The 27,025-nt window shown below is 40.4% G+C and overlaps 1 protein-coding gene across 2 annotated transcripts in view; it reads left to right on the forward strand.

The window, feature by feature from the left end:
• The first annotated feature begins 1,546 nt into the window (after positions 1–1,546).
• ANKS6 (ankyrin repeat and sterile alpha motif domain containing 6) overlaps positions 1,547–27,025 on the forward strand; it is a 38,754-nt gene continuing 13,275 nt past the window's right edge. For both annotated transcript variants that reach the window (XR_010721241.1, XM_066184964.1), the window contains exons 1-11: positions 1,547–1,914; positions 5,193–5,692; positions 8,030–8,074; positions 9,754–9,958; positions 13,437–13,543; positions 14,987–15,135; positions 19,686–19,896; positions 20,468–20,517; positions 21,530–21,733; positions 23,558–23,723; positions 24,336–24,505. Coding sequence is in view for 1 of the 2 variants with exons in the window: in XM_066184964.1 (XP_066041061.1) it covers positions 1,565–1,914; positions 5,193–5,692; positions 8,030–8,074; positions 9,754–9,958; positions 13,437–13,543; positions 14,987–15,135; positions 19,686–19,896; positions 20,468–20,517; positions 21,530–21,733; positions 23,558–23,723; positions 24,336–24,505 (2,157 nt within the window). In the remaining variant the exon portion in view is untranslated. The remainder of the gene's footprint in view (positions 1,915–5,192; positions 5,693–8,029; positions 8,075–9,753; positions 9,959–13,436; positions 13,544–14,986; positions 15,136–19,685; positions 19,897–20,467; positions 20,518–21,529; positions 21,734–23,557; positions 23,724–24,335; positions 24,506–27,025) is intronic.

The following is a 27,025-nucleotide window of genomic DNA, read 5'->3' on the forward strand; positions in this document are numbered from 1 at the left end:
CAATAAAGTATTGCATTAATCACTCTTGCCATTTCCTTCTTCCATGCTCTGAAATCTTAAAAAGAGTGAATTGCACCATCCAGCTTTATTGACAATGGCAAGCTCCTCATACTGTTGTAATGTAAGGATGGCTGTAGGCTGTTTTGGCTGGACGAAAATTCTCCCTAGCCATCCATCTTCACTCTGATGATGGCCACTGTAAGCTTCTTTATGCTTAAGGAAAGTATTTGACATAAATGTAGGTGACACTTATTTAAATATTAACACATTATTTATAATGAAAGAAGTATCCTTGAACATGTGCCCTGTCCAGGAAACTGTTCTATTATTTCTGTAATGATAAATATGCTTTTTTTTTTTTCTATGAAGGGTACTTTTCCAAAGGAAAAGTGTCCATAACTGCAGACAATACTCTTGTTTGCTGTAGACTTTCTCCAAGTGTAACTTGTTTGGCCCTTTGCCAGAATGGTCTGGCAGTCTGGATTTGCCAGAGTATCAGAGCCAAAAAGCTGTATAACTTGGAAGACAAGGATGCCACTGCCTAAAACCAGGGAATTTCTACACTTTAGTGGCATTTGATAGTTTTATTATATTCCTTTTAAATTTTTCTAGTCCTCTCATACCCAGATCCTCCACCCTACAACAAGTGCCTTGTCCTGCCATTGAAGTCACTGATTTTCAAAGAAAATTACCAGTCTGAACTTACAGGGACACAACATGACATCCTTGAGTGACAAAGTTCAAGATTTTCCTTTTCCACCTTGCTTTAGGTGTTGTAAATCAGTTTAACCTAGAAAAGATTTCAGGATGTCCTGGGAGGCTGAAACTGAAGACACGCAAGAAACTCACATTGTATGCACAAAAAATTTAAACTGAAGGACTAATCAGCACTGTCAGAGAATGGGAAATGGGTGTTTGTAGGGGAAAAGATTGAACTTCAAATCCTGTATCTCACTGAAGGGAGAGACCGCTTTGGAGCTAAAGGAGACACGAAGTAGGATGGTGCAAGTGAAGGCTCAAGTGTCACGTAAACGGAGTGGGGCTGACAGAGGGACCCCGCCAGGCTATAGGAAATCGCGTTGTGAAGCAAGAAAAAGGGATTGTTGTGTCAGGTGAGAAGGAATAAGCCCCATAGCGAAGGTCTGCTGCCGTGACCCCGGGCAGAAAGACACGTAATGCGGAGATACTAGATTGTGTGGCACTCAGTAACGGCGCGGAGAACGGCTGCAGCCCAGAGGGCAGAACTGCCCTGGCGAACGGGGCGGGAGCCGTGAGGACACAGGCGCTGGCTGGGCGAGGCGAGGGGGCTCCGCTGGGGCTGCCAGCGGGGCGGGAGAGGCGCTGAGACCCCCCGGCCCAGGCTGGGATAACCCCCGCCGGCTCCGGGGAGCGCGGCCCAGCCCGGCTCCCCCTTCTCGCCGTGCGAGAGCGGCCGGGGCGCTGCGGCCGCCCTGGGCCGGCCTCCTCCTGCAGGCCGAGTCCCCTCCTCCCCGCTGCCTTCCCGGCGGCGGCAGCGGGGGCGGTGGCGGGCGGCCGAGGCGCTCGGGGCCCGGCAGCGCTGCCCATGGGGGAGTGCGGGGTGCCCCCGCAGGTCCAGCTCTTCCTCCGCGCCTGCGAGCAGGGCGACTGCGAGACCGCCCGACGCCTCTTGGGGCTGCCCGGCGGCGGCGGCCCCGCCGCCCCCTCCTCCTCTTCGTGCGGCCCCGAGGAGACGGCGGCGGAGCCCCGCGGCGAAGCGTCGTCCCCGCCGAGCCCCGCCGTACCCGTGGACTGCACGGACGAAGCCGGCAACACGGGGCTGCAGTTCGCCGCGGCGGGAGGCCACGAGCAGCTGGTGCGGTTCCTGCTGCGGAAGGGCGCCTCGGTGCAGAGCAGCAACCACTACGGATGGAGCCCCCTCATGCAAGCGGCCAGGTACGGGGGAGAGGGAGGCAGCAGGGCCGAAGGGCCGAGGTCAGGGTCTCCGACCGCCGTCCCGCCTCGCCGCGGAGCATCGGCCTAGTCGGCGGCAGCCCCGGGGCGGGGAAGGGAGGGAGGGCCGCCGAGGCGCTGCCTTCCCCGCCCCCGGGCTGCCGCGGGCGCTCGGCTCCCTCGCCCTCCGAAGTGCGGTCCCCGGGCCGAGGGAGGGCGCCCGGGAGCGCCGGGCGAGCCAGCGTGGGAGACGGGGCGGGCGCCATGTTGGAAGCCGCGGTTGGTCATTGCCGCTGGAGCCCGGAGTTGTCCCGGGGGGATCGGCCTGGGTGGGGAGGGGCTGTCCGGTGTGGAATTGGCTCAGTGCCGTCCTGGCATTAGAAACTTTTCACGTTAAGAATGTAGTTTTTAAGCAGTGCATTCTATTTCTTGGTTAAGCCAGTGCAAAATTGGAGATAACGTGAACACGAAAACACAAAACACTGGTTTCCTCTGTGACAATAGGTACATGTGCGTAGCCTTACTTAATTTTCCTTTTTTTTTTTTTGTTTTTTTTTTTTTTTTTTTTTTGTTTTTTTTTTTTTTTTTTTGTATGTGTGTCTTACTTGTTGAAAACTATGCCTGACTTAAAACATGCTGAAGCGAACAGAAACAATTAGTTTCACTTGACTTGCCCATGTTTGCCCAGGTGGCTTGCTGGAGGATAGGAAAGATAATGGCTGAGGGTTTTTAGTGACAAAATAGTTGTTTTCTGCATTGGTGATGCTTCCTTTGCTTCCTCTCCTGGACTGCGGGAGGTTCCCGTGTTGCTAATGCTGGTGTTGGTGCTTGTCTTTATTCCTACAAGCACAACTTGGGCTCTCAGGTGTGTTTTGCAGGGTTGGAGGGCATTGCTGTCCTTTCGTAACTGACTGCTTAATCAAGAGAAGAAATGTTTTTTGTTGTTCTGATTTTTTTTTTAATTTCATACTATTAGAATATTTGGAAGAAAAGAATCTATTTCAATGTCAACATTTCTCTTTTCAATTAATGGCCGTAGAAAGTTCCCAAAGTATGAATCATTCAGCTGGTTTCCCAGTAAGAAGAAGGAAGACAAGGTTCAACAATTTGGTTATTTTATGATGGTTTAAAAAAAAAAGGAAAAAAGTCGTAGAAACAGTTTTAGATTTTTTTTTTCCCTTAATGAAAACCATACGCTCATTCCCTGAAAACAATAAAGTCAGATGACTATAACCCTCTCACTGATCTCAAGAAATTACTGGCTAACATTTGAAAAGTACTGTATAAATTGATGAAAAGTGTAAAGTAGAAGAGCATGTTTCTCTTTTCTTTTTAATGGATAACCAGAAAGGAAACACAGTGTTTGTGCAAAGGTAGGCTTCAGACTTACATAGCTGTTTAATTTGCTGGCTGTGATTAGCTCTGTTGCAAATAGGAGGTAGCATATATGCATAAAATTAACCATGTGCAGGGATTGCAGGCTCTACTGAGGTGATGCAGTGAAGGGTACCAGGGAGTACACAGGCTCCAGAGGCATCCTTCTGCAACTGTGTACTTTCTGGAAGGAGGCTGAGGACTTTGGGGCTCATGGTTGCTTTAGTGGTTAGTAGCATTCTTTGGGGTTTTCTCAACTAACATTTGCTTTGCTGCAATGTACATGTAGTGGTGCATGACACCTGCAACAGGAGCACCACACACACATCTTGTCAAGGTATTGTATTTATTAAAATATGGGGTTGCCATTTTCTCACTGATAACTGTCTGGTTGGGTGTGTGCCTTACACAATTGTCTTTTGCTTACTGGCAAACTAGCAGAGCCTCTGATAGTCAAGTGATATCAAAACTGGGTTGCTGGTAAAACTGGTGTCAGAGTTCAGTACTCTGACCAAGTTCTCATAGATATTCCACACAAGGAGGGTTTGGTGCCAAGTTTCGTTGTTGGAAGATACTTGATATTATACAATTTTAATTTAGCCTTGTAATACAGCAGTCTCTTGAAATCATGGCACAAGCCTGACAAAGCATCTGCAACAAACAGTTGAATCACAAGGCACCATGGCACACCCTTTACCAGTCCCTGTATGCTCATCATCACAATGCTGGGTGTTGGAAGGGATGAGTTAAAGACCACAAGACTGTTGAGGAGGGTTGTAAATCATTCAAGTGACCTTGCAACAGGAAGAATTCTTGATAAGCCTTGTGTGAAGTGCAGGCCACTGGTCCTTTAGCATGAACTACCTGGTAATGGTGCCGGCTTCTCTATCTCTGCCTGTGTGTTGCTTTGGGGATCCCCAGGTTCACAAAGGTGACAAATCAGTTTACTCTTTGCGTTCTGGCTGGGTGAATCTGTGGTTGTTCTGGCTGTCTGCTTGTGTCAGCTTATGCACTGGGTATCCCCAACTATCAGGAAGGAATATGGGGCTGGAAGCCAACTCAAGCACCCTACTTTCTTAAAATTATTTTTCTGGTTGCTGAGTTTTGGTGCTTGGTGTGGGGCTGAACTGTGTAGCTTTCCCCATGCTTGTCTGTCTGACTGAGGAGTAGAATATTTTCCATTGATTGTTTTAGGGAAGGCCATTCACATAGCCAGTTGTCCCGTTCTGCTGATAAGCCATTTCTCTTAAAGGTCACCTCTGGTCCCCTTGGTGTTGAGGGTAGTTCAGCTAACTTTACAACAGTGATGTCCACTCACCGTGTTCTTCTTTGAGCTTTATGGGCACATCTGTATTCACTGAGTCTTCTTCCATTGTGGGAGTTCATTGATGATTCACAGCTGGAAAACAAGAGATAATGAAATATAAAAGACTGACTCTTCAGTTGATAAAATAGTCTTTTTTTTTCCTTAGTTAGCACTGACTCTGCAGTTTTACTCCAGTTGTTCAATAGTAATGAGGGTACTTAATAAAGATCCCTGGAAAAAAACTGGCTTTTTATCTGTTAATGTGATGCAGCTGTGGAAATAAGAGGATGAAAGTAACACTGGTTCATGGTGCCCTGCAACAGAAAATGAGGCTGACATCTTGCTAGCCTGAGCAGACCATCCTCTTCAGTAGGTGCCTGCTTTATGAGCATGACCACTGGTACATGCGGAATGGTTTAGTGTACAGTCCTCAGCTGATGATTGCTCTCCTCCGGCAAGATGCCGATTGTCACATTCAGAGAGGTGTGTGTGATCCCTCACAGCGTACGTATTAGTCAATAGGTGAATTTGGTAACAAAGTTTTTATGTTGGTTTTTGCAATCCGAGGTGTTAATTCTCCTCCTTATCTCTTTCTCCCAAGGTTTGGACATCTAAGTGTGGCCCACATCTTGCTGGAGAATGGTGCTGATCTCAATGCACAGAACAAGTTAGGGGCCAGTGTCCTCACAATGGCTTCCAGAGGCGGTCACGTCAGCATGGTGAAATTGTTGCTGGAATCTGGAGCTTTTGTGGACAATTATGACCATTTTAGCACAAATGTACTTAACAGCAGCAGAGACGACCTTCCTGATATCACTCCACTGATGGCAGCTGCTCAGCATGGACATGAAGCAGTGGTACATCTGTTGCTAGACTGGGGAGCTGATTGTAACTACTCTCTAAAGATGATGGGCTGGAGTCCTTTAATGCTGGCAGCTGTTAGTGGAAAGGTGAGCTTGGCACAGCAGCTCATGGAGAAAGGTGCCAATCCTGATCACTTGAATGTACTACATAAAACACCTTTTGAAATCTCCGTTGGCTTCAAACACAAGGACATGAAGGACTATTTGGAATCTCTCACGACGATCAGGCCTCAGGCAGGTATGGAATGTTATTGTTTTTGTTTCACTTTCTTGCAGTTCCGATTGCGTATTTAGAAATTGAGGAGCTTATTTTGTGTGGGCGTGATGTTCTTTGTAATTTGCAGCTGGATTTTGAAAATGTTGGAGTAGGCACACCTACTTCAGCTGAGGTATGAATGCCTAACCAGCAGATTTTTTTCCATGTTAGCAGGATAAGATTCCTGTCTGTATGTGGCTGTTTTGGGGACACTTTTCATGATATTTATGCAAACCAACACTGGGAGGTGTTTAACTAGAGGCTTTGGAAGAGCTGGATTTTCCAGCTTTGGACTGCTTGCTATAAAATATAAGGATGTGGCCAGCACTAGAAAGATCATTTTCCACTGCCATGTGGGCATGTCCAAAACTGTTGTCTACATTTGGTGTCATTCCTGCAGGTCAAGTTCCCTTGTACTTGAAGAAGTAAGAACAAAAATCAGACATCTGTTTCTGGTGTAGAGAAGTTGTTAACTCAGATATTTATTTACAGGTTAAGTTGGAACTCTAGAGCTTTCATACTGCCATGCTGCCAGGCAGAACTGATTCATTGTAAATGTTTGCTCATGACCAGTCTCTTGAGGAACAGACATTGGTTGGTTACAGTATACAGACTCATATATACAGAATCCTAGAGATCCATGGGATTCACTAGTGTCCATGTGTTTGTATGTGCAGGATGTATATGGAGGCAGAGTTATCCTCATGAATCTTGAAAACCTTTTGTGGTTGTGCAACTTAAAGTATTGAGGGACTCCGTTTAGGTGAGGAGACTGAACTTGCTTTAAAGCAGATTAATGTTTGTCACCTGTGCTGAGGGGGAATTTCCATCAGTGGGAGGGTAGTAACTCATTTGGGCAGAGAGGGGAGTAAAAACATTACTCATCCACACAAATTTCTACATTGGTTTCTGAACATACCTCAGTCTCCTCCTAGCGCTGGAGTCTTGAATATCCTGTGAATGAGAAGGATTCTTTCTGTCGTACGGAAGACAGGAAAAAAGGGACTTTTATTATGATCCATTGCCATAGATAGGGTGAGTTGCCTCCTAGGAGAAAGCAGCTCTCTTCCCATGGCTGATCTCAGTAGCAAAATCGGAACTACTTGGAAGGGCTTGTGTGTTGCCTGTCTTCTGTCCCTGTCCTTACGTAGGCTTACGCAGATGGCAGTCTTTCCTTCTGGCATCCCTGGAGCTGCCTCTCTTTCCAGGTTTCATACATGGCAAGTGTGAAGCCTGGTCCTTTCCTAGACTAGTCTTTTGAAATCTGTTTTACAGTGGTGGGCTCATATGTACAGTTCCTTCTATAAGAGCAGTTTCTGAATCAGGAGAAAATGTAGACCCCATCACTCTCTTTCCTGGTCTTAAAATGAGAGTTTCTTGGAGTAGTTTGGGCTTTTCAGTAATAGCTTTTGTTCAGCATATTAAAGTGACTTCCTTTGGAGTCAAGCTGTGTACATAAACCTTTTCTGTATTTCATAAAAATGCCAGACTTGGGCTCACAAAATCTCTGTGTCTCCTTGTTTTCCATAAAATTTTGTGATTTTGCTCTCATTGATTCTGTAGTAATAATTTATCCGTAATCATTTGGAAAATAGAGGACAGTGTTTTCTGGCCTGAGTGGAAGGCGAAAAATATGTCACTATTTTTTCCTCATCTTACATAGTATCAGAATTCTCAGAGCACTGTTAAGCCATGTAAAAAGAATGATTCTTCACTCAAAATATTACAATTTGTAATAATTACAGTTCTTATTATGGGCATAGTTATCTGGGAGCTGAAGAATATTAATTCATAAGTACCAAGCTGTGTAGTTAAATTGACACTATTATTTTTGTGACCTTTACAAATTGACCTGGAAATACTCAAGAGGAAGTAAAACTGGAGCAGCTTGTAAAAAATTCCTTTTGAGTCACCTTTCAAAATAATCCCATACTATTTGATTTTACACTGTTATACAGGGGATTTTACCAGACCACAGAACCATACTCTAGTTCTTTAGTGGGTATTTTAGACTTCCAGGGTGGAAACAAAAGAGTTTCCCAATACAATTTCCTGATGGAGAATGAAAATTGAAAAGCCTGTGCTGGTGCCTTATTATAGTTTCTAGCTTTAGCTCTGCAATGTGAACCATACAGGTAGGTCATTCTTCCCAAAGGTAATAAAGAAGTTGTCAATACTTTCTTTTTCTTATTAAATGTATGCCTAAACATATGTTTTATAGTACTTTAAATTTTTAATAGTTTTTCCTATAAAAATTCTACTAACATTTTTTGCCTTTTTTTTTTGGATTGCCAGTAGAAATGTTTGTATTTCTTTCAGATGCAGAAAAGAGGCAACCTGATGTCTTTCATGCTTTGAAACTGGGTAAGTACTGCCATGATTCTTCCACACTGTCTAGTTTTTCTAACTTCAGAGCATGTCTGTTTGCTAGCACAGGAGACATGATTTTTCTGGTCCCACTTTTCACATATGAGCTACCAAAACATCTTCCTGGGAAAGCCTCAAGTCTGTTAGATTTTTAGAGTGATCATGTGCCCTTCCTGTACTTCTGTGATTTTTGAGATTTACGGATGTTAGTGCTGGGTCAGAAGAAGTATCATAGGAGGCGCCAAATGAATACTGGTCAGCATACTGGGTTTCGGCTTTTTTACTCGGCTATGGATGGCAGCACTGTTAAAAAATCAACTCATTAGTTTCAGGAGTGTCCAGGGTTCAAAGTAAATTCTGGTGTCTCTGTAGGTTCCAGGGTTTCTGTTTAACACATCTGTGCTCTGGGTCTATGTTAAAAAGGCCACCTGCTGTCTTTTACCAAATTGGAACATGCAAAAAGTAGTTCTCTGCTTTTCTAGCATTCCTGTTCCATGAAATTAGCTGAGTGGAGTTGGTGGGAGAGTTTCAGTGAGTGCATTCAAGTGGCTGCAGGGTTTGTCTGGGATTCTCACCGACTTTCCAAGGAAAATGTTCATGCCTGTGACTGAGTTGAAAGCAGCCTATGCCATGAAGCAGTTTACCATCTGAAGGTTTTATAAAGGTGAAAATTTTTCCATTTGCATGGCAGTTGATGATTTGCTTGTTCTTGTCCCTGTTCCGGTCGTGGTACACACAGTCACAGAGATTTTCTTTTTCCCTTTATCTTCCTCCCTGCTTTTGCCTGCCATAGGACATCAGAAAAACACAGGACATAGGTGAGCTTAAGTTCTCTGTTTAAAGTAATCCTGACTGCCTCATATGTTTTTTAAAAGTGATCCTACTTCAAGATCTAGAAAAAAAACCCACAACTTTTTTCAAATATGTTCAGTAAAGTATTTCATACTGCTTGTCCTAATCTAGACAAGAACTCAAGTGACTGTCAGCTCCTTTATGTGGAAACCTGAAAATTAGATTAACTTTTAAAGAACTGTAAAGATGACAAATGACGACAAATGAATTTACTCTTGAGCAAGGAGTAGGGAAGTTTTGTGTTGGAGGTGTAATTAAAATACTGGAGGCAGAAAAATATCATTTGAAATATAAGAAAGTTGAGCACTGGAATAAACTCTTTGGGAGGTTGTAGAGTTCTGCCAGTAAAGGTTTTTAGAATCAGTGAACTATCTTTGTAAGAGGAACTTATGGGTCAGTGTGAGATGGCATTATTCTACTTGTTACGGCAAGGGATGGCCTCCACCACCTTTTAGAGTGCCTTTTTACCCACCTGCTTTGATTCTAAAATTGTTGATTCTGTGATTGCAGCCTGTGGAAATGGAATAGGGATCTTTGAAGGAAAACTCATGGTGCCTCAGCATCATCAATTTTCCTTGCATGACATCATCTTATGGCAATTTAATAGAAATATTCCCTATTTGTGTCTTCACGTGCAGGGTGCACTGCAGTTCACACAGCCTTCCTTAGTCTTCATTTTGGAAAATAATATTGTAATGGGGTTGTACCTTAAGTGTCCAGGTAGACAAAATGAGGAAAATACAGTGCCTCATGCAACTTTGTGTGGGCTGGAAAGATGTACTAATTAACTGACATTAAGGTTATGTTTTATTACTGTTTTGCAGGAAACTTTCAGCTGGTTAAAGAGATCATTGATGAAGATCCAAATCAGGTTAATATTACCAATGTTGATGGTGCATCTCCTTTAATGATTGCGGCTGTAACTGGACAGCTGCCCCTTGTTCAGTTCCTTGTTGAGAAAAAGGCTGATGTTGATAAACAGGATAATGTTCATGGCTGGACAGCACTAATGCAGGCCACGTACCATGGGTAAGATACATGCTCTTCTTGTGTCTATCAGTAAAGAAGTTTAACTTTTCTCACATCCAATAGAAAAAGTCCTTTTTGATACTGACTCTAGAAGCAGAGAGGTCTTACAAGAAATTAAGAGACTCATGATCTCAGTTTTTCATGACTCTTGTGCTGCCCTCAGCGTTTTGGAGCAAATCTGAATCATGTTTTGCTCACCAAAGTGTAAGAAAGACATTAAACTATGAGAGAATGTCCAAAGGAGGGCAACACAGATGGTGGAGGGCCTTGAGGGGAAGCTGTATGAGGAGTGGCTGAGATCACTTGGTCTGTTCAGCCTGGAGAAGAGTCTGAGAGCAGACCTCATTGCAGTCTACAACTTCCTCATGAGGGGAAGAGGAGGGGTAGAGACACTGATTTCTTCTCTGTGGTGATCAGTTACAGGACCTGAGGGAATGGCCTGAAGTGTCAAGGCAAGATTTAGGTTGGATATTAGAAAAAGGTTCTTCACTCAGAGAGTGTTTGGGCACTGGAATGAGCTCCCCAGGGAAGTGGTCACAGCACCAAGCCTGGCAGAATTCAAGGAGTGTTGGAACAAAGCACTCAGAGATATGGTGTGACTCTTGGGGATGGTGCTGTGCAGGGCCAGAAGCTGGATTCAGTGACCCTTTGGGGTCCCTTCTAACTCAGGTTATTCTGTGATGTTTGGACTTTAGAATGAGTGAATCATTTGGGAACCTGAAGCAAGCTCAGTAAGTACTGGGAACATGCTGGTCGAGGCAGCCCCCAGGAGCCTTGGTGCAGATTTCTGCTTCCATCCTTTGGTGTTTTTCAGTTTTGTGAAAGATACAGTCACCCCTCCTGCCAGGGTTGTAAGCCTGGATGAAGTTGTGAAACTTCAAGGCCATCAGCTTTCCATGTGCCACATTTTCCAGTCTTAAAAACATTCCTATGTTCAGCCTTCTAGTTTTCAAAGACTTTTTGGAAATGCAGCCAAAATAATAGTCATTTTCTATAAAGCTCCTTCATAAATCTAAGTGGATACTTAGGAGTCAGACCTCAGAAATTTCCCTGGATGGTACTTCACTTGTGATATCTGTCATACACTTAGCACTGTCTGAATACAGGATATTCAGCTTAGGAAGGTGAACTTTTCCTCATTGTTGTAGATGAGGCCCTCAGCAAGGTGAAGGTTCTCTTCAGTGGTAGTGCATTAATTGTATAAATGCATGTATTCTGCACCAGATTTTGTTTTTAGTCAGCAGATCTCATTGGACTATGCAAGTGCAACAAAGAGGAAAAATAGGAGGTCAGGTTGTCATTGCCTTTGACAATTGAAATTTTTCTGAAGTAGTTCTTGGGACCTTTATTGACAGTAGTGACAGATACTGTACAGAACTGCAGTAAGATCAGTTTTTCTGGTGCAGCTGCTTCACTTAGCAGCAGTCACCCAGCTCACAGCTGGAATAGAAGCAGCCAGCACAAAGTGATGGGCGGGGCTGCTGGCATGTCCCCTTGCTGGTACTCAGGTACTTCTCTTGTTTGTGGAAGCACACACAAAGCTGTGTCCTGCATGTGTTCAGATACTGACTGTTCAGTTTACTGGAGGACTGGGTGATGAAAATTCCATTCCCTAATATCAGTCTTCATAGTCATGAAACTTTGTTAATTTTGTTAATATGCTTAACATTTGAGGTAGTGCAATTTTAGGTGTCTTTGGTATTAGTTAGCTTAAGTAAAGCTATCTAGAGGACATTGGCTCAGTGAAAAGACCAGAAGGACATCCCAGCCCTGGAAATATGGGTGTGACTTCTTGGGAACTTAGAGCTATCAGTAAGGGACAAAAGATACCCCTAGTCACCCAAGATAATCCCAGCATCACAGCCATCTATGAAACCCTCACCGTGTTATCTGGTGTCATAGGTGAGTAATGACAGCAAGGCTGACTCCAGGGACATCTGGATCAATAGAAGAGCAGTGTGGATACTGCAGAAATACAGTTGCTGTGCTAAGTTTTACTATGATGAGCAATCATAGTACGAGTGGTGGGAGTACACTTGAAGTGTACAAGAGCCCTGTGTGTAAAGCCACATTCAGAGTGCTCCAGTGTGGGTGAAATACCTCATGTGCATAAGTACTTATCCTTGTAATTCTGTAATTTGCATCTGAGCCTTTTTCTTAGCATGGAGAGTTGCAAATTTTCATAACATCTGGAAATCTTTGGCCTCCACAGAGCCTCAGCTAACCCTTCCTCTGGACCACCAATAGTGTGAAGGGTCTCAGGCTTGAAGGAGGGAGCAGGCAAGGCGTCCCTGAGCTAGAGGCACTAAAAATTTGTGTCTCTGTGTGCTCTCAAGGTGCAGGACTGGAATGCAGGATGGAGGGATGATAGTTTAAAGAAGAAGAGAAAAGTAATAGGAAATACACAGAGGAGCTGTGATGAGAATAAGCAGAATATTTGTTGGAAGAGAGGAGTAACAGTCCTCCTCCATTTCAGGTTGATTTTGTGTGGAGCGAGTTCAGGAGTGGAAATGTCATCTGTATAAGAAATGATGCTCTGAAGTGGAGATGTTGAGATCCATTTTTCAGCTTCATTATTAGAATTTGCAGTTACCTGTTGGTGCTTGAGAATGTTTTTTCTCTGTGTCGCTGATGCATGTCAGAGTTTGATTTTATACAAGGTCAGTCATTGCTCAAGAGTTTTGTATTAAATATATTTTCCCTAGCTTTGTTGTCTGTTCAGTTATTTCATAGGCTGAATTGAAGTATTATTTTTAACACACAAGGTGAGTCCTGCTTATTTACTCAGGTGTTCAGAGGAGAGAGGGGCTAACTGGAACAGGATGGTGATTGTCTTTTATGCAGCTAGCTTTGAGGAACTTTTGTTGGAGGTGTTTGTGTTGGTTGACATTTAATGCTGATTGTTTTTGCATTTTAAACACCTCAGGGAAGTGATAATGTGCCTTCTCAATTACATTATTTATAGCTGTAATTAGGTGAAGTACTGTTTGAAGTTTATAAGTTATCTTCAGTCAATTTGGCGTTTCTGTATGCAGTTACTTAATGTGCAAGTTGAGAAAATGAGGTTGCATTGAAGTATTAGCAATGGCATATGATGACTACTGAAATGTCCTTTGTCATTCCATCTGCTTTTCTGCCCTAGGCACTAATGGCTTTCATTGGAAAGGTGTTGAGCAACATACTGCAGTCGCTTCCAAAGGATCAGCTAAGAAACTGACTATTCAAATTAGGATTTTAAGGCTAACTTTCTGCTTGTTGATTAATGTAATTTGTTGTGAGTAAACAGTGACTGACAAAGGACTCATGGGAGCTTTTGAAGAGCTTGTGAACAAATTTTACACTAAGTTAGTTGTAGAATGTGTAAAACTGATCTCTGATTGTGGAATGATGTTATAAATGGTTGAAAATGGAGTATTGGGGGCATCTTTCTTCATTTACTTGTTTAACATGATCAATGCCTTTTTTTCTTCCCTTAAAGAAACAAAAATGTTGTAAAGTATTTGTTAAATCAAGGAGCTGATGTTAACCTTCGTGCAAAAAATGGATACACAGCTTTTGACCTCATAATGCTGCTGAATGATCCAGGTATGCTATTTCAAAATGCTCTGGAGAAATGTACAACATAAACAAGTATACATTCCTTCCAATCTAGAAAATATATTGCAGTTGCTAGGAAGTATCTTCTCATATCCAGGCTGGACTGGACCAAGAAAGGACACTGTCTGAAAGTGGTAGGGTTTGAGTTAATTGGTTAAATGAGTGTATACATTTATGGGGTAACAGATTTTGTGCATTCCTCTTGCCTTTGGTTCTGAAGATGCTTGAAAACTGTGTTGTTTGTGTCACCAGAGCCAGCTGAGTGGCGTTTGATTGCGGGGGCCCTGGTGTTCTGTACTGTCATTAGAACAGAGCTATGAGCTGGAGCTAGAAACTGCCCCTTGGCAAAGAGCAGCAGAGGGTTAGGACAAAGAGAGTGCAGTAGGAACAGAATGAGGGAGCTCCTGGCTGAACCTCCCACTAGTTCTGTGAAGGCTGAGAATAAATCACACCTCAGGGTTCAGGTTGTTTGTGTGGGAGTGCTGTAGGACAAGGCAGCATGCTTTGGGGAGGCTTGAACGAAACACATTTCATTTTTGTTACAATTTGTTTTACATATATAATTTGTTATTGTTAACCTTCCTTGGTACCTGAATTGATTTATCTGAAGCCAAAAACCCATTACTGCTAATGAAGTCTTTGAATTTACACATTATGGTGGTCTTGGTTACTAGCAGATTATTTTCGGTGTCAAAAGTAGATCACTAATAGTACAACATTTTAGACAATAAATACAGGGAATTAATTTAGAACTAACTTCTGTGACAGAATAATTTGTCTTGCTACTTCATTCAGTCTCTCTGCGTTTCGGAAAATCTGACTCCTGTACAAAATGCAGATTTACAGATTTTTTTTTTTCAATTTTTGCTTTCCTGTTTCCTGTCATGCTTGTTCTTTTCTTGTCCTCTTACTTTTTTTCTTACTTCTGTTTTGTCCATCTTTTATTCCTACCATTTCTTTTCAGTCCCTTTATTGTCCAGGCTGAACATCTTCTTTCTCTTTGGGATTTACTTTCAACCAACCTTTCAACTTTTACTTACAACCTACGCTTGAAGAACGAATATTCATTTTTCTCTACTGTCTTCTGTGTCAGGTGAGAAAAGGGAGCATCTCAATATTGTTCTTAATTTGTACAAAGTACCAGAGGAGGCAGTTCTCTTGGTCGCACGTTACTGAGTCCAGCTGAGTACCATGCTTATTTATATTGATAAATACCTTTAGAGAGATGATAAGACTGCAGCGCACATTGTGGGGAGAAGGCATGGAAAAGTAGGTCAAGAAAGAAAGAAGGTTTGGGAGTTCATCTGCTTTGTGTTTGAGAGGTAGATCAATTGCTATTTATATGGGATTTACAGGGAAAGTGTCAGTGCATTGGTTGTAATTTGGAAAAGCAAAACAGGCCAAACATAATCCTAATTTGTTTCCTTGTAGACACAGAGCTTGTAAGGTTACTGGCATCAGCGTGCATGCAAGTAGATAAAGACAAGAATAAACTGAACAACAGATCATCTTTGCCTTTTTCCAGAAGTAGGCAATCCTTAAATATCCCAATGTTGCCAGATGACAAAGGAGGCCTAAAGGTAAATATATTCATTCTTGATAAAAACTCATTAATTCCTGTAATGTATAAGCAGAGAAAGCAATTGCTAAGAAGTGTTTTGGATCTAATATGTCACTAGGTTTGTTGGGGAGTTTTGTGTGTTTCTGAATTCCTTGTTGACAGTGTACTCTGGTTTTGTGGAGCGTAGCACATATTCAGCTTCCTTTTTTTTCAGGTGGCAAGGCAGTGGGAAGAGTTTGCATTGAAGCAAACTATTTCAGTGCCTAGAAATAGATCTCATGATTAAGTGGAAGGTACCATGTTCATAAGTTCGGAACTCAATTTCTATTATTATCTTCCTTTTAAATCTGGACAGAGGGTAGGCTACTTCATATCCATGAATGTTAACAGGCTGTTGACATTGAAAATTAAAAAAGATCATAGCAGAGATTTTATTATGAAGAGTTGTAGAGGAGTGTGCGCTTCAGGCTGTCATGTCCTCTGGCATGCTGTATCCTTAACTCAAAACTGGTGGTAGTCCAGTGGGAAACAACATGGAGTCAGAATAAGTGTATGCCCACTAAACATAGATACTGCAATTTTCATTGACTGTTTTCAGAAAAGAAGGAAAAAGTTTTGTTGTTGTTGCCATTGTTGTCTATTTCCAGGCACCAGTTTATTTAGGTGAATAATCTTCAATTATGGTGTACCTCAGAATTTCCTGGAGTCCATGATGTCTTCTTTTAAGGATAAATATTACTAGGATCTTGAAAAAAGTCATGTTAATTTCCAGGCTATTTTTGGCATGAATTTTAAAGAGCATTTAAGGTTCTGCTTCAGCTCAAATCTGTTCTGCAGTTTTAACCGTGAAGGAACATGTGGTTGTTTTCATATGATTATGCTATTATTCAGTATGATACAACTTCATTATGAATTTAGATGGACCTATTTTACTTAGATGGAAAACTGTCGGATTAGCCTTTGGCTTTATGGAATACAGATCAACAATGGATTGGATTGCTACCCTTGCAGTGTTATGACACAAAGGCTTGAGGTAGGGTCATAAAAGATTGTGAGGTGAAAAAAAAAAAAAAGATTTGTCAGTGATAAGGATATAGACACAAGTATTGACACAAATTTAATATTCTGGAATATTGAAATATTTAAACTCAAAACTACAGAATACTACAGTGTTTGCTAGTCGTAATCAAGCATTTTTTCAGCAGAAATTGTGTTCTGTATAGTTCTATAATAAATATAACCTGGAAGCCTATATAATCCATTCTTCCATCACTTCTTAATGCTTTAATCAGCCTGTCTGATCATGAGTATCTTATATATCTTATTGTTCCTACAAATACTCAAAAAGGGTAAAAATGGTATTTTCAGATTTTCTGGCTGGGGGGCAATGTCATAACAATTACGTGATTCTTGAACCATATTTTTCTCAATTGTTTGATGAATGCTACATGAAGTAGCAGTAAAAGCTTTATTAAAGTCAATCTACATTCCAGCTTTTCCTCCCTTCTGCTCACTTGGCTCGTTACTCTGTCAAAAAGAGATTAATTTGATAGAATTTATTTTCAACAAACCTATGCTGGCTGTGTCTTATGAGTTGTGATGGCATACAAAGTTTTTTCAGTTATGATTTTTCACGTTAAGCATTTTGATCAGTAAATTTTCAGATTTTCCTTTTTCAGTGATTGTATATTTGTCTTTTGCTTGATTTCTATAACTTCTTCCATACTGAAGATAATCGATATTTTTTCAGAGGTCACATTGCCTATAACTAATCTGGTTTTAATTTGTGTAAGCTCATTTAAATACTCTTACTCTGTTAAGAAAATGCACATATTTCCTGCCTTCCTCCTGTTGATGGTATTCATACTAAAATACCTGAGTACAGGTAGGCTGCTTTTGAAGTGTTTTTTAAAAAAAACACTTCTCAGTCACCTCTTTGATCACTTTTGTCGTTAACTAGTAGACTTTTTATTTTGTAATGTGTTTCTTTCATTTTTAATTTTTGCACAATATGGGCCCTTGTTCATATAACCCTAATCCATTATCCACTGCTGATAATGTAGTGGATATTCATGATCTCATTCTTCACCTCTATCACACAAGAGCTGTTAACGGCTTTGTTTCTCACCATTTCATGGCCTCTGTGTGAATCAACACATGGGTAACCAAGGCAACCACCTAGCCATAGCAAAAATGCAAGATTTATTTTGTTACCTCAACGACAAGGCTGGGTGCCAGAGACATACACACGGACCCAGGCTCCGGTAGGGTTAGTTCATCCTATAATAGAGGGCTTCCTGCCTGTCCTGTTCGAGTGTGCTGCCTCTACACAGGAATTCTACTTCTCCAATCAGGCAGAGGGTCAACAACACTAGGCATAATAAATGGAGTCTTCCACACCTACATTTTTAGCATTCCCAGCTGAAAGGTCACTTTGAGCAGAAACCCTTCTCTCCTTCTATTTGATTTTAACCCTTTCCTCCCAACAGCCTCAAAAACAAAGTTGTCCCTTTTCCACATGCAAAAATTTTATTTCTGTTTTTTTCTTCCTGCCTGTTCTTCAGCAAGTTACAGGCTCAATGTCAGTATCAGAGCAGTGTGAATTATCACATTCAGTTTCTATTTTAGATTAAAATTGTTTGAGGGTAGAGATTTCCAGATCTCCTTCTTAATTCCTAGTGCTGTTACAAATGTCTAAGGTATTTCTGAAATGGCAACACTATTTTTCTAGTTCTTTGATACTGTTGCCTTCTCCCACTGCTGCTAGATTCCAGTCTTTTTACAGACACTATTTTTAACCAGAAATGGATTTTTGTTACTTGAATGCCTCAGTCTATTTAAAGCCCTTCATTGCAGCTTCTGTACATGTGTGATGTGGTATGGGTATATGGAGAGGCTGCAAACTCCTGCAACAGCAAATTAAAAACTCCAGAGATCAGACCATCGTACTATGAACACCAAAAGACAACATGAAGCTCTCCAGTGTCATTATTTTCTTGCCAGAGAGCAGGAGTTTTTTGCTGGGAAACATAGTGGCTGTACTTACTCCATTTTGGGGCAATTTGTGGTGTGAGTGTATATTAAGGAAGCAGAAGCACTGTGAGTAGGAGTAACAGAGATGATGGGCAGTTAGAAGTGATCTTTCTTACAGAAGCAAGGTAGCTTCAGTGACCAAAACCAAGAAGTGCAAGCACTCTCTTTTGTGAGCTCATTGTACTCTTTGTTAAAACTAGATGAACTTCCAGTTCCTGTTGGATGGTGAATAAATGCGGAACTGTGGGTTTTACTGCTTTCTCAGAGCTGTTTGTCTCTCTTGCCTTTTTAAATCAAATCTTTCTTGCTGAAAGTAATGTAAATCTTTATTAGTTGTGACACCAAAGAGATACAGAGGTCTGAGAACTCTATACATTCTAATGCTCTGTGCAGATCTAAAATATTTTAATGATCTACTGCTACAAGGTTTAATATGCAGAGGATAAGTATAAGAAAGTTGCAAAGGCATATATCAGTGAGTAGCTGAAAAATATTAAATACTGAGAAGAGAGCAGAATATGTATTATGAGAAGGGATTGTTGCCTGGATTTGCTATCACCTAAAGTTACCCTGATGAAATGTTGTCACTTTAACATGAATTTTTTAAAAAAGTGTTCTCGAAAGGGAAGGAGAAACTTTACTAAGAAATAATCAGAAGGTACTTATAATCTGATTTACCTAGAAACCACATAATTTTTGGTGCAAATGGCATAAAGGTTGTATAGTCTAGAGAAATGTCTTGCTAAAGATTTGAAACAACTTGCACTGTCTGCCTGTAAGAATGTGCAAGTCTGTGAATATTTGAATAAATCTTATTTTGAGCAAAGACAGTCCTTTTGCGTAACAGTTTCCATATATCTGATATCTGTATGGGCAGAGGTTATAGGTATGTAGTCCTAAGGTTTATGTTGTTTTCACAGCTGCTGTTTCCTTGCCTTGCTCTTTTTCAGTTTCTAGTCTTTCCAATCTGATTTAAATTATCTGTATAGCAGCACTGTATGCATTGTGGATCTTTAGTTTGACAGGAATACTATCAGAACTCTTCCAGTTTGCCACAGATTTTGAAAATCTTGATGAGAAATTTTGATGGTGATTACATAAGCTCATATGCACACTTCTAAAAAGTAGAAAACACAGATGCCACTCATGGATTCCAGAGAGGGTAAAAATTGGTGGTGAAATGGAAGTTGATGGGAAAATTAAATATTTGCTATGTAGTCACAAAAAATTCGTATTCAAATTGCCGTAATACTTCTATCTACTTAGGCCTTCTAGATAATGTGGAAAAACATTTTAAAATATTTTCCAGGTGAAAAATAAGGGAAGAGATAATTATTACACATAGTGTAGGATTCTCTTGTAATTATGGTGAAGGATTCTCTTGGTAACTGCAAACCACTTTAACATTGCCTTTTAGTTTATTTCAAAACCTTCTTGGTAAAATTGTCACTGCTTAAGGATTGCTTAATTATAATTCCTTTTCCTCTTTTTTTGTTTTAGTTGGAACTAAATTGTTGTGTCTTCTTATCAATCTAGTCCTGGTGGAGCAGGATGTCCAATCGATTCCGCAAGCTGAAGTTGACTCAGACATTGCGCCATGGATTTCCTTCCAATCAGTTTGTGCCTTTTCCGGATGAGACTGAGCCGTCATTAAATTCCACCATAAAAGTGGCCTCACAGAGTGATACAGACACCTCTGGAAACCTTGATGCTGCTACAGCTTGGAACACAAATAACAAAGCTAGTGGTAAAGGCAGAGCTGTCTTGTGGGAAATGAGTTCTTGTGGGGTAGTCAGGATGATACTATTTCTGATTTATTGGTTTAGTTCTGCTTTAGCTTAATATAAGTGAAAAAATGTAACATATTTGTAGTCTGTAGAAAGAGAGATGTTCATACTCACTGTTGGTCCTGCTGAGTGCAGCATCATTTAAGCAGGAAAATACTTGTATAACTATGTTACTATTCTTTAGTAAACACCATTAAATTCAGACAGGTCACTGAGAAGTGTTAGTATTTTCCATAAACTAATTCATGTAATGAAAACCAGTTTATTTAAACAAATAAATAAGTAATTCTGAGAAGAAAGATAAATTGGAAAAGCCCAACTTGTAAAGCGCATGTACTGAAATTGTACACCTCTCCATGAAAATCCCCCAGTGTCTGCAATGCAAGGTTAACTTCAGCTGAGGAGCATGACAGTGCCACTGGAAATCTTCACAGTGTGTGCTTACTGAGGGTAAAGCTGTTGATTGTTTAAAAACAATGAGCTATCCTTAGAAACATATAAACAATAAAACATAATTAATGTATTTTTCAGGTGCAAACACTGCAAAAGGAGGAAAGGATGATGAATTATTGACAACTATGGTATGTTGCAGTGTTCTTGGTGTCTTCAGCCTAGAACAGAGGGTCATGTAGCTCCCATAATTTTTACAGATTTTTGCCTTGTGTCCAAGTCACTTTTAGAAAAAGAGCTTGTTTATAGTCATTAGACAGGAACTGACAGGCTTTGATACACCAGTAGTTCTTAGAGTAGGAAGTACTAAAAGTAGTGTGATACGGAAGCTGTACTGACTTTTTTCAAGAGTTACCCTTACCTTTGTTTGATCAGCAATGAAATAGTAAAATAGATGGAACAGCTGCTTAGTTGCTGACAAGCAGTATGAATTGAGGAAAACATGGATGGAACATGACAGAATGGAGGTGTGAAATTATTAATAGAGGCAGCCATTAAGTATTTAGTTTGGGAGGTGTATTTGAGTTATTCTGTTTCTTCTTCTTCTGTGCTGTAGCTTTATATTCCCCTGCAGCTTACTCCCTGGTGATGTCATTAAATTTGGCTGGTTATTATCTTTATGTTCTTTTGTAAGAAGTTTGAGTTCTTTTGTAAGAACTTTTGATATGACTGACTGACAGAACTCCAGGGAGCAAAGTCAGTTGTGGTGTTTTTGTCTCTTTCTGCAGTACACATACAGCAGGAACATGCAGTTGCTCACTGTTTCTAGGCATCCTGTCTGGGAATACAGGGAGGACTACATTGTTATTTCCTTGGAAATTGATTATTATTCTTGTTAAAGTCAACTTGAGCAATATTTAGCCCAATAAAGGAAGAGTTGGTTCCTGCCACCTAATGAACTATATTCATTGTATCAAATGAATAAGCATAATATTGAGGGGTGCCACAATATTCATTGGTTTCTCTCTGTTATTATGTGTTGTACTTCTCAAATAGTACTTTTGTGTCTCATTTCTGTTCTGTTTAAATGTGTTTTCATCTTTTTTGCTTAACTTAAAATTTTGAACCTACATCACCAGCTTCCAGTAATCTTTCTGAAGAAGTGACTCTTTCCTCCCACCTTTCTTTGTTCCCCTCTTTCAGCTAAGGAGTAGTGCACCATTTACTAGGCTGCCCAGTGACAAGCTGAAAGCAGTGATACCACCTTTCTTACCACCTTCAAGCTTTGAGCTTTGGAATTCTGACCGAACCCGACTCAGCAAAGATGGCAAAGCTGAACAGATGAGAACTGCCTGGCCACAGAGAGCAATCAAGCATGATTTTAACAGCAGTGGGAACTCTGATATAGTAAGCAAACTGAATGTGTAGGGAAATACTGTGTTATGCCAAGGCCCTGCTGACTTGTGAGCCACTCTGTTTCTGACTAGAAATTACTTTTAACCCACTGTCTCACCAATGGCTTGTCCTTTTAAGCAGTGATGCTTAGGAAGAATGCACATCCGTATGGAAGGAACATAATAGAACAAAAGTTCTGTATGAAATGAAACAACTTTTTTTTTGTTTTGGTTTGGTTTTTGGGGGGTTTGGGGGTTTTTTAATTTTGTTTGGGGTTTTTTTTGTTTGTTTGTTTTTTTTTTTTGGTGGGGGGGTTATTTATTTGTTTGTTTGTTTTGTTGGGTGGGGTTTTTTTTGCTGTTAACCAGAACCACAAACAGTGTGGTAGAAACTTCTCTGATTTGGAAAAAGACCAGATACAGAAAAAAAGAATGAAAATTGCTCAGTTTTTAGGAACTGAGCAGGAGGGAAGAAATATCAGTAAGATCAATATACAGACATAATATTCTGAAAGATTAGCAATAGGTAAAATTGTAGCAAGTAGTGATCAAGTGGACTTGAAAGCACACAGCTTTAAATTTGAAGTACTGTAAACCTGAAAAAAGTCTTGGTTATTTCTAGTATAGAAAGAGCTTGCCTGATTCTACAGGGTTTTCAGTAAAAATGCAAACCAAAAGAAAAATACATGGTTTGTCTTGAGATGGGAAATGAAACAACCTTGACAGCCTTCTCTTTCATAGCTGGAGAAAAAAGAGAAGTGCTTACTCCCCTAACTGTAGACTGTAATAGCTAGATGTAGAGAAGGCTAGTCCAGAACTGTGTTTCAATGTGAGTTCTAGAAATGGGACAATGTAGACATTTAGGAGGAATTTTTTCTCTTTTCCTTTTTTTTTAAGTGGGTGTTAGCTTAAGAACAGTTGAGGTGATGCAAGTGAAATAAGGCAGAGCATTAGGAGGGAAGTGACAGGAAGGTAAGTGTTTATCATCCCAAAAAAGATGGTTGTAATAACATAACTGGATAATTGGCATGTGTATAAAGTAAGGAGCAGGGAAAGTAGGGGAGGACTGGCCATCAGTCCTTCTGCGAGGAAAGAAAGGTCTTGCTGAGGGTATAGGAAGGAGGGAAACAGTAAGTCAGAGATGGAAGAAGTGACTTGAGCAACAGGATAAGGAACATGAAGCTGAGCTGCAAAAGCTCATATGTCAAGTGACTGGCAGTGGCCAATGGTGTAAAAGCAAAAGAAATGAAGAAGGATGTGGCTGAGGAGTTGGGTAGTGTGTAGCTAGATCAGTGGTCCCTCAGTTAATAAAACTCAATAAAGTGGTGCAGCTGGCTGTTTAGATTGCAGGGAATATAAAAGTGCAACTGCTGGAGAGAAAGTTTATATCACTTCTTGCAGCTTAGTTTGTGAGAAACAGAGATATGGTGGATGGGAAGTTGGTAACTGTTTTGTAAGATGCGAGAGACAAAGCCAGGATTCTGCAGGAAAGAAATTTCACATGTGATAATTTTTTTTCTTCCCCACTGCTCATAATACTGTGTATATCATATCTCAGGTGCATCATATATGTTCATTTCTGTTGGCCAAACATTAAGAAGAATTCATGGCTTAATATTGTGTAATTTCTTTCATTGAATAAATGTATTCAGTGATCTATATTTATATAAGTATATATTTAGTGTACATGTATATATAAAAGAAGATTCTTTCTGATACCCCATTTTGTTCTTCAGTGGAAGTTTCAGAACTTGGGATAAATAAAATAGCAGTTGAAGTTTGCTCTTTATTTTTCTCAATCAAGAAAGAACAAATTACTTTTCATTTTGTTTTCCAGACATCTGTTAGCAAAGGTACTAGACCAGTCAAATTACCAGCATTTGCAAGAAGACCAGCATCTCCTTCAAATTCCAATAACTTCAACCATTCTCCCCATTCTTCTGGTGGATCCAATAACATTGCAGGAATTAGCAGGCATGGAGGAGAACTGCATAACAGATCAGGTACCATTTTTAATGAGAAAGTAATTTGTGTCTGGTTCAGTTAAAAAATTAGTGTTTGTGATGATGGTAGAAGATATTAAACCTTTTCTGAGCGCTCCTACCATTGTAGAAGCAAAGCTTCTGTAAATTTAGCAGACGTGGGATTGGACTTCAAACACCTACATGAAGGAAGAGGAGCCTCACATCTGTTGCAGAACTCTCAGTGGTCAGCCCAATTCATGCACATTTTACTGGATCCAGTGGATCAGATGGATGCTGGCTCATTGCACCATGCATGTCATAGAACTGACTCCTATGCATGTTGCTTACTTTTTTTTGTTTAAAGTAAAAATCAATTTTCAGTTAAAACCAAAGCTGCATGCATTGTACTGGGTAGTTGTTGAAGACAGCATGGTGAAGTGGCTCATGAAAGCTGTGTCCAAGGGTATGAAAGTTAGCTGTGTGTGTGAAGGGCTGGCTTCCCTCTTCTGGAAGCTGCTGGAGAGATCTGAACCTTGGAATTGTCTCTTGCTTCATCCAGTCAGTTTTTAAATGAAAATGAATGTTTGAGAGTTAACAAACATTTCAAAATTACGATTTCCTTTACTGGGTTTATTTTATTTTTTGTTCTAGGCGGCAGTGCAGATAATGTTTTATCTCAGATTGCAGCCCAAAGAAGAAAAGCAGCAGGCTTACCTGAGCAGAAACCCAGCCAGCAGCACAGTCCAGTCCAGTCCACTCCTTCATCCACTGTGTTGGATTTGCAGTGTGCTCAGATGGTTGGCAATGGACATGTTGTAAAGGTAACGGGGACTGTACAATCTTGCACTTCCAAATTGGCTGATAGGTCATATCTCAGTCATGGGTGGTTGGTGCACAACATTGCACAGCCAAAAAAGAATGAACACTTGTTATGTTAGTGGAAGCTTTTCAGCTCTGCAAACCTTACTTTTAAGTGCAAGTCCACAGAAGATGAAACCTAATAATAAAACACGATTTTACTTCGTTATTAATTTCACTCTGTTTTAAAAAACAGTAAATGTAATGCTTGATCTTAGGGTAGATCTGCACTACTATGGTTTCTCATTATTTCTTTCTATGGTCCAGATCCAGTGTTTTATGTTAGTTATTCCTGTTAGTTATTATTTACCTTGAAGTGGTCTAGTTAGTTTCTCTAGCTAGTTTCCCTTCCAAGGCTCAACCTGAATGCAGAGCATGACAGACATAATTTGTACCAGGATATGCTGACCACAGCAATACACATGTAACCAGTCTGCTCCACGATGTGTTATTTTTAAACTTTATTTTTAAAGTTGGATTTTGCTCCTGAGGCCATACTGTCTGTGCTGATTTACCTGTCAATTCCCAGGAAAAGGTATACCTTCATGACCTGGACATTTTTGTGCATTTGTACTTTGAAGTTCTTTACTGCTTTGTAGAACATTCTTGATGGTTCAGATTTTAAATCTTCAAGATCTGCAGAGACACAAATTAGAAATCAACATCATAACAGAAGATGTGACACACTATTGAGAAATTGATGGGTTTATTTACATAAGGAAGCATTGCATTTCAGAAAGCAGGAGAAGGAAAACATGTAATTTGGGGTTTATGTCCTAACGCCTGGTATTCTGGAAATGTTGGAATATGTGAGTAAGAGCAAAATTTCTCTAACCTGTGCTTATGTAATCTCCAGGCAGCTCATTTATTTTGTTTTCTTTGCACCCTTCAGTGAGATTCTTCAAATTTTGTCTGAGGAAACAAAAATGACCAGAGTATAAAATTAATACTTTTGCAATCTCATTCTGTGATGTCTTATATGGCAGCAGTACACAATATTTGTATTTAATCGGTACATAAAAATGATAAATGAAATTGCAAAGTTGTTCAGAAATTACATGGGAATTTCTGGAAGACAAAAGTCAGAAAAATAAAAGGTACAACTACCGATGCTGGAACAGTTTCCATGAAGAGTGATTTTGATCTGTCAGTCCTGATTCTGGAGGGACTACTGGTTGCTTTTCAAAGATGAGATTGGGAGCTAAAATTTCTAACTCCAGCTGGGCCACTGGAGTCTGAGCATTTATACCAATTCTTTGGCATATGGTAATCTTTCCTCCCTTTCTCTCCTGTGCAACTGCTCCCTGAGTTATCAATGATCCATCTCTTTTTCCTGTAGACAAAACCCCTTTATCATCCTTTTCCCTCATTAAAGTCTTCTCTGCAGAGCAGCTACCAAATGCTTTTTCTTTCAGAGGTGGTCTGACCAGTATGTTTTAATTAAACTCTCAGCACGTCCTCTCAGCTTGTTTTTAGCTTGGAAATAATTTCAGAAGAGCTCCTTGTGTGTGCCCCAAAAGTCTCATTTTTCTCTAGTTATATTAATCATCCCACCAAGAGATAATACCTGTGCCTGATGAGCTTTGGGGTGCAGATCCTGTGGCCTTCTGTTGCAACAGTGCTGCCACTAAGAGGTTTAACTACTGTTTCCACTCACAGTGGGATACATTAAGGGATAAAAGAGTAGTGAATTGCAATGTGCTGCAGATCATCTTCTGGAAAGGCTGTTCATTGTGCTATTGAAAAGATTTTTAAACAACATTTATGCCACTGGTTTGGAAAGGCAACAGCTCTTTCAGTGTTCTTTCCTTAGATGTCTAGACAAGTTTCATTCTATCCACCAGTAACAAAACATGTCATAGTGTGGATCTCACTATAGATATGCATGTATCACACAGCTGAGGTGATTTGAGATTGCTGTTGGGATAATAAAATATGGATCCACGCAGGCTGCAGAAGCTAGCAGTGTATTATTGTAATCATCAATGTAAATGGTGGAAATTTAATATCTATATCCATTGAGGAATAGCTTGTGTCCTCCCATTAGGGTCATGCTGTGTAAACTTGGAAATAGCTGATGTAAAAATGCAGTGATATTACACTGATCAATTTTGCAAAACTTGTCCATGAGGAGTGAAATGGTGCAAGCTTTAAAGAAATAAAGAAAAAACCCCCATTTTACAGGATGATGTAATTTAAATAAATGCAGACAGTGTGCTAGGGAGGGAAGACCGTTCTGCAACACAAATGGCCAATAACAATTTAGTTGGAAATTTGAGACAGAAAGTTGAAATGAGTTCATGATGCTCTTTAGGGAGCTCTCAAGTTTGTATCATGCTACATTACTTCTAGTCAATTCAGTGCAGGGCTAAGGAAGTATTACATTCTGACATAGGATAGAGTAATAGAAGAATGTTACCACTCAAATGAGTTTTATGTTTTAAATCTGCATCTCTTTCATTAAGTAGAAAAGTTTCATTTAT

Source organism: Chamaea fasciata, unplaced genomic scaffold (genome assembly GCF_029207755.1).
Source record: "Chamaea fasciata isolate MVZ Bird 193981 ecotype frontalis unplaced genomic scaffold, bChaFas1.0.hap1 SCAF_1, whole genome shotgun sequence".
In the NCBI taxonomy this organism is placed as follows: domain Eukaryota; kingdom Metazoa; phylum Chordata; class Aves; order Passeriformes; family Sylviidae; genus Chamaea; species Chamaea fasciata.